Here is a 14,760-nt window from a genome sequence, read left to right on the forward strand (position 1 = left end):
GAAGCCATGATTAAAAGTAAGCATTACAACACAAATTAAAATAAAATAAAAACAAAACTCGGCTGAATACCAAGTATTTATCTGAATTTAATGTGATTTATCGAGTCACTGTGTCTCATGCGGTCATGTCATAACCTTCTCTCACTCTTTTCTTCATTCTATAATCCTGGTATGAAAACAAACTGTAAAACAACAACAACAACAACAAACTCATACTTAATTCATTTTATTCACATCTTTATTAATTGAATTCATATTTGCTAAGATATGCTCTTTTTTTTCCCAAGCGATTTTTTCGAAGCATAAAAAAATCAGAATGAAAACAGTTGCGACATTTTTGTCCTCCCTTCGAACATTTCGAGAAATATGAGACAGGGGAAAATAGACGTCAGGGGCTTTCGCGCTCTTCCCTTCTTATAACACGTAATGGCCGATTGAACTTTTGTTTTTTGTTATTTTTTTTGGTTTTATTTTTTGTAAAGATTTTAATATATTATATTATATTCCTATATCGATAGTTTGAAAAATAAAAGCTGACATGTCAGTCTCATTAAATTCACAAAAGTATTCACACGCAATAGCTCGGTATATTTGGATAGAATAGATATGTACACATAAATAACAATGATTATTTACATGCAGTCGACTGCCCCTTTGTCTCTACCAAGAACACAGCAGGACACAACAGAATTACATAGCAGCAAATGTGGCCAAAGACAGTAGAGGGGTGGTGTCCGTCTAAAGCTTTGTAGATTATGTCTCGCTTAACACCCAGTGTCATAAAGCTTCCAAATAAATAAATAAATAAATCTCACAAATCTGGTCACTTGATAAGAAAAGAAAACCCGCATGATTATAATTCTCTATGGGGGAAAAAATATTAAAGCAGTGTTGTTTTTTTTAGTTTTAGTTTTTAGAATTAATTGATTTAATTTAATTAGGCATGTGCTGATAACACAATCTCAATTCTTCTTACAACTGTATTATCTTTCGGGCGACGCCGATGAATATCAGCCTGAAATCTCCTGTAAAGATGCAAATGAAACACTTTTTCAATTGTCTGCTCTGGTCAGTGTCAGGTACCGGTCACAGCTCTGATATCAGATAATAGACCTGATGGGCCAAAGGACTGTCTGATATCAATACTGCAATGTGTGATCTCAATCAATTTAAAATAAAAAGAGAAATAAATCTGCAACAACCTTTCGGGATTCGTCAGAACTTTTACAACGTTTATCATCACTCACAAATCGTTTTGTACGTTTGCTTTTGTCTAGTAAATATTATGGATGTTCGGGATGGATGGAAAAAAAAGATAGATTGATGTTTATGGCTGGATTCCAATTTTGTAAATATGAATTTATTTATTTTATTTTTTAGGATTATGAGGTTGAAATAAAATTTCGATTTAATCAAAATTCATTTTTAAAATAATCCCAAATATTTAAAGAATTAAATAAAGAATTTTTTTATTTATAAAATGATTTCTATATTTATATTTATTTATTTCTATATTTAAAGAATTAAATACTTTTTTTTTTTTTTGCAGAAAATTGTTTTCATTCAGTTTAAATCAGGTTTCTTGACCGCTGGACACTGGATCTCTGCTTTGTTTGCTTGGAAAAAGTGAATTTTTTCGATGAACCGAATGATCAGATTGTCCATTCTGTATATCTGACTATTTTAAAATTGAATCTTAAGTGGAATTTGAGTTGAGAAAACTAAATCTGGTGTTAGTTTTAAGTCTCAAAACTTGATGCGCAATAATTCCAGAGCAGACATTAAATGTCAGATTTACAAAACTCAACATGATGTTAATAAATAAAAAGTTGCATTGTGTTAACAAAGACTAAATAATCTGATATACTTATACTGAAGTATTCATATATTGATATGATATTTTAGCCATATCAATCCGCCCATTACACAACTTCCCATCACTTGTGTTGTCTATCACGGTGTATTGTATTACACATTATTAGCACAAGCCTAATCAGCATGTAACCTACATTAAACCAGATATACCGTGTTATAAGGAGCGTATAAAGCCACTGAGGGCTTCATCTAATATCTTTCACTGTGCCCCTTTTCATTATTCGGCCCCGAAAAGTGATTCCTGAGTAATTTCATTTGCAGATGAACTCATTTATACTCATTTACTTATACATATTATAACCAAAAGCAAACAAACAAACAAAAAAACAAGTATAGTAGCAATCTTGCTATTAACAGCAGGAGTATCAACAAAAACGTATATATATATATATATATATATATATATATATATATATATATATATATCAGTGACCATTCAATAATAAAAGAATAAACTAATTTGTTGGATCATCACATGCTTTGCTTTAGGATGATGATGTAGGCTTTGTGACAAAAGGTGTTTTTTTTTTGTTTTGTTTTGTCTTTAAATTAATGCTACCACTTTTCCACCTCCATCTTCTTCTTGTAAATATATCTAAACCATCTGAATCCACACTACACATTCTCACTACCTGCCTACCTAAACTCCCCCTCGCAAGCACACGAGTCACATTTCAGTCTTTTAGATCCCACTCACTTTATATGGCAACGAAGCCTGTGTACACGGTGTACTTCAAAACATCACTTCAATCTACTGCATATTATATATTTATATATATATATATTTATTTTTATTTTTTTAAAAAGTCAAATATTCTAAATGATACTTTCAGAAAGTATACATTGACACATATTCTTTTTTGGAAGAAGGTAAGGTCCCACTTAAACAGACTCATTAGTTCATAAGTGGTGGATGGACCGTGCTTCAGAAGTGCGCTGGTCTCCGACCACACGCTGTCCTAATTGCCCTCTTAGCACTTTTTATCTTTCATTAATATATATATATATATATATATATATATATATATATATATATATATATATTTTTTTTTTTTTTGGCTCAGCCGCTCACTCCTCCTCTAACTAGCAGCTTCATAAACCAAACACCTCTCTTAAAAAAGAAACATAGTCTGAGACCAAAGCAAAGTGCATTAAACTATTTGTTTTGCTTTTTTTGTTTTGTTTTGTTTTTCTCAATACCTCTCGCTCGCTCTCTAATATATTCTACATCGTTTTCGGAAACATGAAGTACAAAGGTGAAAAGCAGAAATGTTCTGGTAATACGCTTTCGTGTCGAATGACCACGTGTCGGTCCTCCGCCGCTGCTTTCGCTATCAGAGCAGGAGGGTTGAGGCACGCTCCTATACAACAACACCGGGTCTTGGAGTCCACTGGTAATCACTACCCGCGACTACGTCCACTATGAGGGAACTCGAGACCAGCAACGCCTCCTAAATATTTGGTCCTTCATTTTTGGAAATCAAACAAAAAAACAAAAAACAAAACACACACTGGTGTGATATGGACAAGCACCATAGACAGGAGGAGGATCATGTCTCTCACCCTGTAGCTTCTAATTAAGATTTTTTTTTAAAAAAGAGAGTCTTTTCCGCTAATATGGATGCTATTCTATATCATCTTTCGTTTTCTTGTTTGCTGTAAGGTCTGGAGGATTCTTATTTAAAGGAGCAGTTTGTCTCCCCAGTGACCCGTTACGTTTAAGCCTGACATGTCATCTTATAAGGAATAGGGGTTGGAGGTTGGTAGCTGTGTTCCAGCTTGGGGCGATTGGTCGCATTTCCAGGCCGGAAAACCAAAACGAAGAAATCTGCTTCATGGCAAATACTATGTTTACTTATCAAACTGCACCTTTAAATAGTATCTGTGTTGTTTTTAAAGTTTAACTTGAAAGCTGTTGATTTAGATTTATTTTGTGACACATTTGTTATCATGAACCGTGCATTGAGAGCTAGCATACAACAGTCTAGCCTTAAATCTGGATTATTAATGCCTGATCCCTTATCCCCTGAGTGTTCGATCTACTCCCACTCCTCTTGGCTACAGACTCAGGGCCAGCTCTTCCTACACTCCCACGACCCAAACCAACACCTTTTAGGATTCAGAGCTTTTCCTAGGTCAGTCATAAGGCCACACAAACATATTACTTAGCAACTTGCACCCCTCAACCCTGAGGTCTGCCTCACTCAGCAGGGCATCCTTGGACTGTCCTCAGAAGTTACAGACATGACGTTTTTGTTTCAGGAGGGTTTGTACTTAACGCTATTGTAACTGGTGCTCTAAGTGTTTCTTTTTTTTTTTATACTGCATCAAAGAGGTCACATTTACTGGCATCATATCTCCGTCGACTCAATCCTCTCCAGACGAGTGGGAACGGGCCACGGGGGTGCCAGCTGGTGCAGGGCGGGCACCTTCTTCTCCTCGACCGGTGGAGTCGGGGAGGTGATTGACACGGCCACAGGTGGCGTCGTGGGCATATCAAGACTTGCAGAGGGTGGGGGCGAAGCCGGTGTTGCCGGCGATACCAGGATGGGAGTGGCCAGCTGGGCTCCGAGCTGGTCGACACGCTCCTCCAGTGCCTGGTTCTTCTGCAGCATCTCTACGTAGCTGAGCTGCAGCTGCGCCTGGTACTTGAGCACGCGCTCTTTTTCTCCCTGCCAGGTTTGGCGCTCGTGGGCGAAGGTGAGTGCCTGGCGTTCACGCTGCTGCCTCTCCAGACGCAGCTCCCCTTGAAGCAGCTCTAGCTGCCGCCGTAAGTCGCCTGCTTCCTGCCGCTGCACCTTGGAATCATCGCTCTGCAGGTTGAGCAGTGGGTCCGGGGCAGGCAATGCAGGCAAAGGGGGAAGTGAGGGCACAGGGGGCAGCGATGGCACAGAGGGCAGTGATGAAAGAGAGGGTAACGAGGTGGGCGTCTCTGGCGGGCTCAGGGGCGAGAGGAGGCGTTCCCGGCTCCGAGACAGCACCAGCTGACCCATGTCGGCCAAGCCGGACTCGGGGGTACGAGTGCCAGCGGTGCTGCTAAGCTCACTCAGGGCTTTCTTCAGCCCAGCTACCTCCGTCTCAAATGCACTCAGCTTGTCTCTCAGGACGGTCACCTAAAGGGTAGAAGAAAATTAGGAAGAGAAAAGATTGACTAAAATGGCTAAGCAATGAGGTCACTAAGTTACCTGACTCTACAGACATTTGAATGCAATGAGCAAGAAAAAAAATTAAACCAATTTCCCTGAACAAAATAAAATGAATGCAGTAACAATCTGTTTCATTATCTAGCTAAATATTTATACTTTGTTGGTTAATAAATTAGCACAAATACTAGATACAAAAGCGGTATGTACTGGTGAAGCTCAACACAGCTAAAATGATGCGGAAGCTAATATTCTATATAACATGCTTACACCGACCAGGCATAACATTATGTCCACCTGCCTAATATTGTCTTGGTCCCCCTTTTGCTGCCTTTCTATCAGAACCAGCATTAACTTCTTCAGCAGTTTGAGCAACAGTAGCTCGTCTGTTGGATCGGAGCACACAGGCCAGCCTTCGTTCCCTACATGCATCAGTGAGCCTTGGCCGCCCATGAGCCTGTCTCCGGTTCACCACTGTTCCTTCTTTGGACCACTTTTGATAGATTCTGACCTCTGCAGACCGGGAACACCCCACAAGAGCTGCAGTTTTGGAGATGTTCTGATCCAGTCATCTAGCCATCAAGATTTGGGCCTTGTCAAACTCGCTCAAATCCTTACAAATATTCATTTGCTGCCTAATATATCCCACCCACTAACAGGTGCCATGATGAGAAGATAATCACTGTTATTCACTTCACCTGTCAGTGCTCATAATGTTATGCCTGATCGGTTTATATATGTGTTCTGTATGCTTGTATGTGATTTCTCTATTTATGACTCCTAACTTGGGTTTCAAAGTTCTGCCCTACAATAATCTCATTCAATCAAGGGAAAAAAATATCTGATGAGCTGAATCTGGATCTCTAGTCAAGGAAAAACACTACTCTGGATGTGGTTCAGTGCAGGAGTTGGGCTTTCCAGAACATTTTCTATATGTTAACATCATGCAAGTCTTGATAATGAGTGGATGCATTGAGTTAGGGTTAAGGGAAAGGAAAACTTTTTGTGATTGTGCTGCTTTCCATGGCTGTCTGGTCTGCTACAAAACAAACACCATTTTGACTTTCTTGGTAAATCAGGAAGCTAAGACGAGTTACCTGCCTGTTGAAAGAGACTTTTTCACACATTATAGATTAGAATTTAGAGTATATTAGAGGATATCAGAGGATATAAATAGACATGGGCTAATTTGACTAATTAAGCCATCTGCTTCTGCTTCCATTTTTGAAATATTTTATGTTTTTGCATAGTCAACATAATAATTGTAGAATGGTTGGTGTATGTTAGAGTTGTTGCGTAGTGATGTTAATGGCTATGGTATGAATCCATTTATTTCTGGTCTTTGTAGCTGTTCCTATAGCTGTCCTAGCTACTAACAGTTTAGGAGCAGGACTAGGAAACACTTAAAATATTACAAAATTGATATAACAGGCACAGACCCAATACCTCTGTCCCTATCCACTGCCTCATCTATATGCTTTGATGCATGATATAAATAAATAAAAAAAATGTATTGTGTGGCTATCCAGGCAGAGCCCTTCTAAGGGCTGGGTTTGGGTTAAATCAGCACCTCGGCCAGCATGGCCTGCAGTTCTGCCTCGCAGCGCTCCAGCTCCAGCGTCTTCGTGCAGAAGGACTCCTTCAGGCTGATCTCGGCCTGCTCTCGCTCCCTCAGCTGGGCGTTCAGCTCCTTCAGCTGATTCCTCAGGGCCACCATCTCTCCGGCACGCTGGGTCACCTCGCCCTGGCTCTCCCTCAGCTGTTGTTTCAGCAAGGAGATCTCACCTGCCTTCTGACACACCTGGAGAGCAAGCAGAGCGAATGATGGCCATACGGGTGCGCTCCAGGTCACGGCTATTCAAATTTTGTAAAAGAGGACTAAATGGGGGGGGGGGCACATGGGGTATGCTAGCCATGCCAGCAAAAAAACACTGGGAACAGCAGAGAGGTTACTTATCAACTCACAGCCTCAAGTGGGCCAACTTTAAATGGGTCAGACCAGTCCATGGGCAACTCATTAAACTGGTCTGATGGGTTAACTAACTGGGAGTCTCAGCATCAGACACTCCGTCAACACGATACAGAGCATCTTTTCTACACTTTTCTGGCCACACCCTTTAGGATCTTAAAGACTGCAAACTGATTGGCCCTTCACATTTTCAGTGGGCAAACAAACACTGTGAGACCCTGAACTTTTCGGAGCAAGTTCATGGAAAAATGGGAACCAACATGCATGAAATGTTATAAATGGGATCTTTGATGAAATGTACCAGACTCCTGACTAGATTACTGGTTTAATGTAAATGCTTCTCAGAGCAACTTAGTTGCTGCTGATGCTTGTTAGTCAGAGAAGTTTTTTGGCCCATTAAACAAAAACTAAAACACGATAAACAGTGAGAAAAGAAAGTATGACATTTTGTATGAACATTACATTAGAGATTCAGCTACCATCATCTTACAGCTAGCATCACCAAATTATTGTCTAGATTTTAAAATTTCCTCTTTACATGAAGACAAAATTAAACAAAAAATTATAGCCCAGGATATGATGGCCAGTTTATAATTTGAAGTAGCCTTAAATGTTCCGTTAATTGAATAAAAATGTTTGGCCACCGGTAAGGTTTGCAAAAAGTTTCTCAGAATCTCAAATGTAGGCAATCAGTCAAAAGTGTTTACACGGTTCTACAATGTCTTTCCTGATGGATTATGGACCAAAGTATTTCATTACTGTCTATCCTCTCACCTCCCACTTGGTCTCCTCCAGCTTGGGCAGGAGGTCAGCCTGCTCCTTCCTGTAGTCCAGGCACTTCTTCTCCAGTTCCTCACGCTGGGCAAGGAGCAGAGTCATCTCATCCTGGAGCCTGCGCTTGTCCTGCTGCAGACGGCTGATCTGGGCCTGCAGGGCCTGCTGTGAACGCTGGGCGCGACGGGTCACCTGCTGCAGTCGCCCGGCGTAGTTCTGCCTCAGTTCCTCCATTTCACGCTCCCACACCCGCTGCTTCTCCTCGAACACCTGCACGATTGCAGCTTCGCTCTGATCCAGGTTCCGTCTCATATGGAGCACCTAGGAATAAAGAATACGACAAAGCATAATCAGCGCAGGAACGTGCACATGGAATTAAATTTCGACATAGATGAGGTACGATGAAATACCTTCATCCTCACCTCTTGCTCTCTCTCCCATAAGCGGTCCTCCAGGTCACGAATGACGTCATCGGAGGATGGCGATGGCCGCAAGGGCGCCGGGGCGTCACTCAAGTGGCTGAGGCGCTGATAAGACGATGAGCTCTTGCCTGAAGACGAGTGACCACTGTCAGAGGCACTCAGCCCGTTCTGGTAGCCTGGTTTATCTGGCTTGTCCAGGCCAGCTGTTGCAGTTCCCAGGCGGTTGATGTGGCTGGTGGAGGCACTGAGGGGCCCAAGGGCCGGTGGAGGCCCATAGCCCGAGCCTGTACCTGCATATGTGGGCAGACTAGTCAGAGAATTCCTGCCAGAATCAGACAGGCTGCCCTGACCGGCTCGAATGCCTCCACCAGAGTGTGTTCCTCGGCTGTTAGGGGTTTCCTCATCTGGGCGGATTCCCGAGGTTCCTTGGCCCCCTCTCTCACCTGCGCCACTGCCCGACGTGCCTCCACCTGCACCCACACTGGCCTGAAGGGGGCACACCAGGTTTTGCATGGAATGAAAACTCTTGGGCACCACAGGCTTGAAGGCGGAGGGACGGACCAGTGCGTCAGGATCCTAAAACAGCAAAGCAATTGCTGTTGTATTTGAGTAAGTACAAAATGTTTAAATTAGACATACACACATTTTGACAAAATGATTGCTTACCCAGCATCAGGTAGTGGTATTAATTTGTGGAAATGCTGGATACTTACAAATGTTCCTACATAAAAATTCCTACATGCTCAGTGTATGATTTTTGGATTTGGTCCTCTGGTTAGAAAGTTTTACTGCAGTTACTTGAAAGTGGATTGTGCCATGTTATTCATTTTACTGTGGCTTTAATTGGAGTATATTTTCAGACAATTTGGCATATACAGTGGAACCTCAGTATACAATTTGCATTGCAAAACAAATTTTCCCTCTAGAAATAATGTAAATGCAGATAATCCGTTCCAGTCCCCCAAAAATATGACCGATACGAAGCGTATGTAAACTTTATGGCTGCTTACAAAGAGCTGACCCAAGCCAAACATTCCATGTCAAGGGTCCTCACAGGAAGTCGTGCCAAGCTTGGGGTAAAAATAGAACAGATCACCCAATGCCACCAAACTGTCAACAAAAAAACATGCATAGCAAAACCACCTAGCTTTTAAATGCATGACGAAAGGCAACGTTGGTATCGTGGGTTTACTCTTTCCAAACAGCTTTCACTGACTGAAAAAAAAATGTATAATTCGTGAACTTGCTTTAGTTGGCTTCGCTTAGCTCTCCACTGACGCAAACAAGTTTTGAAAGGCTCCCAGACATACACTCAACTTAGCCGGTGTTCAGTTCGGTTCGGTTCATTTGTATGCTGAAAATGCTTCGTATGCCAATGCAAATTTCTTGCAAAATTTCAATTCTTAAGGCAAAAATTCGTAAGGGAGTTTCCACTATATCAGTAATTTTGTTAAATCATAATTTTGTGGGAAAATTGTAGAAGAACAAGTAAATAGTTTCTCATTGTTCTCCATGGTATGACATCATAAACTAGTCTCTAGTATGTGTTTCTATGGGCACAATATACATCAGTGCTTACTTTATAGTAATCTACCTGTGTGTACACTTTACTGCATTTTTTACATGTATGCTGATGGAGTGACAAAAAAATGAACTTACACCACACCAGATATGTCACCAAAATGAAATACCTTCCCCTCGGTGCTCAGGCCGTGCTGTACCTGTGCTTGCTCCAGCTTGCCAGAGATGGGCATGATGTTGGGAGGGTTGTGGTTGTCTGTCTTAGCTTTGCTCTTGTCCTTGTGCTGCTGCTGATGCTGCTGCGCTGGTGCTTGATGGCTGCTGTTCTTGTTTTCATTGTTATTGTTGATGAGGACTATGCTATTTCCACACAGATCCAGGCTCTCGCCTCGCCTGTGGCCTGGTTCCCTCCTCATGGGCCCATTGGAGAAAGAAGCGCTCGAGAGCAGCCGCTCACCGTTGACGGTGTGCTGCCGATTAGCGTTGTGAGAAGCGGCTGCGCGCTCTGAGTGCTCGTTGGCAGTGACGCCTGCTGTCTTGGTGGCCGGTGCTGGCAGGCGGTCAGCGCTGAAGCTGCGGTCATCCAGACGCCGGCGGACAGAGTTTGGGGGCAGCGCGGGCGCCAGGGGCCCGTTTGGGGTGGTCCGTGTGCCCACACTTCGCATGGTGATGGCCCGCTGGCTGGAGGCTCCACTGCCCACGCTGCCCATACCAGGAGCTCAGAGCCCCTCACTCAGCCGGCCACGGCGCCAAAGGGCCGGGGCAGGCGGGGCGGCCGGGCTGGGCCGCGGGTACGCACACTGCACAAATGGAAAAAGGCAAGAGGGTGAGCTTAGCGATGCATCAGATATCAGCATCGTAGCTTCTATCCATGTGATTTTGAACTTGAAAGAAAGTACTGATTGTATGAGATGACGTTATAATACAGGAACTTCATGTTTTCTTTCCTTAAATTGTGCTTTTTGGGAACATCCGGCACTATCATTACAATATAATGAGCACATATAAATAAATAAATTTGAAAAGTAAAATTCTTAAATTATTATCATACTACTGTTAAAGTCTGCACTATGCAGTAGAATAGAAAACCAGAGACATGATCAGGATAATTAAATGACATTTGTGTTTCATTTTCCATCTCAACTTGGTGTGCATGGTGCTGGCTAGAAGGCTAACTAAATACACAGGTTCTGTTTTATAACTGTGGCATAGATTAGGCCTGAGATTTGAAATCTCTCGAATAAACGTCTAAAACCATAGACATATGTGCTGCTTGGCAGCGAACATCAGCCTGACATCTTATACACTTTTCTGGCCACAAGCTTCAGAATCTCTGCACTTCCATGCACGGGAATTTTGGCATGCCAGAGAAGTTTCCAAAGGGGAACATTTTTTAAAAATCTGAAACACAAGCTTTTTTGTAAGAAAGATATTGTAACCGTATTCCCACAGCATCCCGTCTTTACATTTTACCAGATTGTGAGACTGCGCAACACCTTCACACCTCAATTCAATGCTGATTCGAATAGTGGTGCCAATGCCATTTAGCCCTCATGTCGGCTTTATGCAGGCAACGATGCAGCAGTGCTTTAGTCTTTTAGTTTGTCTATCTCTCTCATCTCTTTATTTGTGTACAAGCCAGATCAGCTTCCAACACTTCAACTTTCATACTAATGCCACCATTAACACCGTCATGCTCATCGTCTCGTGGATCACTGACTAGCTGAGTTGAGTCTCAGCTGTAATTGCTGTATAGCTGCATTGCATTATGAAACTGAGTCCAACGTTTGCACTGACGTCTTGACTAATTCTACCCTCGATTTCTCATGAACAGGATGAATTTCTTGCTCCTGACTGAGAGTTTAAGACTGTTTTTTTCTTCTAGATAACCGCGCTAGCAATAACAGTATCCACCCGTGACACCAATGCAAAACGACATCTAATATCACGTGTCAGAAATATTTCAATATAAACAAACTTGGATATGTTATGTCAGCGAGCAAAATTTAGCCTCTACCCTAATGGAATAATAGAATAGTGTATAAAATGTCTGTTGTCTGTTGCTCACTGTATGTGGTGCATATGGAAGCGGTGAAGTGATGTGCACTGAGATTTCTATAAAACACATAACACAAATATGACTAAAACATGAAAATCCAAGCACGCACACACACACGTTACTGCTATATCACACCTTGGCTGATAACCTACACTGAGGTTATTACAGTGCATGTGCCATCTTAGGAAGTGGTCGTGTCTGAGTGCAGTATCCTCGTTTATCCAGCAGGGGTCCTGCGTTGGAGTGGCAGTGGCACGTGCCTCCACTACCTCTCTCTGTCGCTCTCTCTCTCTCCCTCTCTCTGCTACAGTCGCTCACTCACACGCATTACATCATCACTCCCATGCACACACACGCACACACACACACTTCGATAATTCCCACCTCCAGATAGTCTGAGACACTGTGATGATGATGGTGATGATGATGATGATGATGATGATGATGATGCTTGCGATACACACGTAGTGGTGGACATCAGACGTCTAAGTGGCGCCGCAGAACAACATTCACCTTCTTTACTGAAGCATCTGTGATGCTGCAGACGCAAACTTACAGGCTGCCATGATGCTTATAACCATGTCAGGGTGGTTAATGGTAGCTACGTCGTGGCACACAGTGCATTTGAGAGAGATAGATGGATGATCACAGATGGATGCAGGTTGTGGTGGTTGTGATCGTGAGATGGTTTGGCCTGCATCGAGAGACCAGAGAAGCTGCTGTGCTGTATTGCTCAGCTTTATTCCTCTCCAGGCCCTCCTGCGTGCCGTGCTCGTGCTCGAGTCCATCACAGATACAGACGTATCCAACACCTGAACCTTTATGACATCCACATACACACACACACACACACATATGCATTTGCAAACATGCAGTGTTTTGTCAGCGCACACATCACACAGCACCTTACAAAGGATTTACAGGCCTAGCAATAAGACACATGCAGAGATAGATCAGGTGAGGTGGTTGTTATGTTGTCTCTCAGAAATCTGCTCTACATCCTGAGAGCACAATGGAAAGACCCACTACGGATGATGCGCGAGCCAGCTCGCGCTGTTTTCATTCCCTGTCCGTCTTCTTTACGCGTTGCATAATTACATAACGCGTTTGGGTCAAGCAAAAAAAAAAAAGAAAGAAAAGAAAAATACCAAAACGCGTTAAACGCAGCGTTTCTTCACCCTGGACCCCCCCCCCCCCCCCACACACACACACACACACACACACTACCCTCCCTTTCTGTGTTCACCATCATATTAAATCCCGTCGTCTTTACTCTCAATCGAATAAGCAACCGTAATAAAACCGCGGACTCTCTCTCTCTCTCTAAATCTATGTCTCTCTGTCGCGCGCGCACCTCCCGTTAATCCAAAACGCAGCCGGTAAAGCAACATTATCATCTTATTTGGGGGGTGTTAGGGGGGGCTATTTAGGGCACCGAAGGAGGCTGAGAGAGCCGCAGGTACTTACTGGTCGCGCGACTCCTCTTCCTCTTCTACCGATGTCCGTGAGCGCGCGACTCTCCCGCCGCCGCTAGGTTAGGTTCCGCAGATTCCTGGGGAAACGGTAAAGGGTAGGGGGCGGGGGGAGAAAACGGAAAGGAAAAAAGCGCGGTGTGTACGCGCACTCTCCCTCTCTCCCTCTCTCTCTCTATCTCTCTCTCACACACACACACACGCACGCGCGCACACACACCGGAGCTGGAGGATGATGAGGTGATGGAGGTATAGGCTCTAGAGCGTCAGCTGTGTCACACACACCCACCGACGCCCCGCCCCCTTTCGGACGACGACGGATCCTCCCCCTTGGTACCTAATGCGCTTGCGTGTTAATTTTGCTAGCATATGCCTACCCCTATAGAGTGCAAACTCAGTTTAAGATGGCACACTAGCATACTCAGTAGTAATGATATATGCCATGTAAATCATACTGTTCCCATAGATCTGGTCATCTATACTGCAGTCACGTGACTAGCTGTCAGTCAAATATAATCATTTCACTTTCTTTCACCCAGAATGATTCTCTCAGTATGTTTCTCCCACAATGAGAGAAGAACAGATCTGTTTGACAGATAGATAAATAGCCTTTATTTGTCACATATATATTACAGCACAGTGAAATTCTTTCTTCGCATATCCCATCCTTGGAGGTTGGGGTCAGAGCACAGGGTCAGCCATGATACAGCACCCCTGGAGCAGAGAGGGGTAAGGGGCCTTGCTCAAGGGCCCAACAGTGGCAACTTGACAGTGCTGGGGCTTGAACCCCCAATCTTCCAGTCAATGACCCAGAGTCGTAACCACTTGAGCCACCACCACCCATCTACAGAAACTGTAATTGGACTGTCACACAAAAACAAAAGGTAAAAGATATATTACTTCTCTGAAGCCTGAAAAAATAAATAAATAAATAACCAATAGTATGTAAAGAAATAAAATGTTCTTGTAGTCAAATAACAAGCCAGGTTTATTTTAAAATAATAATAATAATAATAATAATAATAATAATAATAATAATAATAATAATAATAATAATAATAAAACATATTTACTGTATTTTCATCTGGAAACATAACTATAGTGTACAATTAAAAAACAACTGAATGTACATTAATGAACCTTAAAGACCATGTATACATATGTACATACGTGTACCTTTACAAACCATAATGATGCAACTTTAGCTAGTTAAAAGCATACCATCCCAAGTGAAAGAAAATTCTAGAAGAAAAACTGCAGTATTTAGTAGTTACGTTCATTCCAGAGAATGCTGAGCAAGCCCTTTCACCCTCAACTTCCAATGAATATACTGTATTTAAGGCAGAAAGCACTGACACATTATATGGGCAAAAAAGTTTATGGACACCTGTCACATAACATCACCTGGATGCGTGTGTGTGTTTTTAACATCCCATTCTCCAGCTTCCTATCTTTTGGGAAAGCTTTTCACCAGATTTTGGCTGTGTCCATTCAGCCACAAGAGCCTTATGGATATCAGGTCTGA

At 42.7% G+C, this 14,760-nt stretch overlaps 1 protein-coding gene across 6 annotated transcripts; it reads right to left on the reverse strand.

The window, feature by feature from the left end:
• Positions 1–2,351: 2,351 nt before the first annotated feature.
• Positions 2,352–13,458, reverse strand: LOC131348066 (leucine zipper putative tumor suppressor 3). 6 transcript variants are annotated; one of them, XM_058382639.1, is made up of 7 exons: positions 13,231–13,458; positions 12,148–12,581; positions 9,875–10,504; positions 8,172–8,759; positions 7,762–8,082; positions 6,589–6,819; positions 2,352–4,988 (listed from the first exon to the last, which is right to left on the reverse strand). In XM_058382639.1, exons 3-7 carry the CDS (start codon positions 10,412–10,414, stop codon positions 4,227–4,229), a joined length of 2,442 nt encoding a protein of 813 aa, XP_058238622.1. In that variant the 5' UTR covers positions 10,415–10,504; positions 12,148–12,581; positions 13,231–13,458; the 3' UTR covers positions 2,352–4,226. The 6 variants fall into 6 exon arrangements, with proteins under 6 accessions (XP_058238622.1, XP_058238625.1, XP_058238626.1 ...); XM_058382642.1 differs by lacking the exon at positions 12,148–12,581 and having other exon boundaries at positions 9,905–10,504; XM_058382643.1 differs by lacking the exon at positions 12,148–12,581 and having other exon boundaries at positions 8,184–8,759; positions 9,905–10,504; positions 13,231–13,457.
• Between the last annotated feature and the right edge of the window lie 1,302 nt (positions 13,459–14,760).

This window comes from Hemibagrus wyckioides, linkage group LG28 (assembly GCF_019097595.1).
Source record: "Hemibagrus wyckioides isolate EC202008001 linkage group LG28, SWU_Hwy_1.0, whole genome shotgun sequence".
NCBI lineage: Eukaryota > Metazoa > Chordata > Actinopteri > Siluriformes > Bagridae > Hemibagrus > Hemibagrus wyckioides.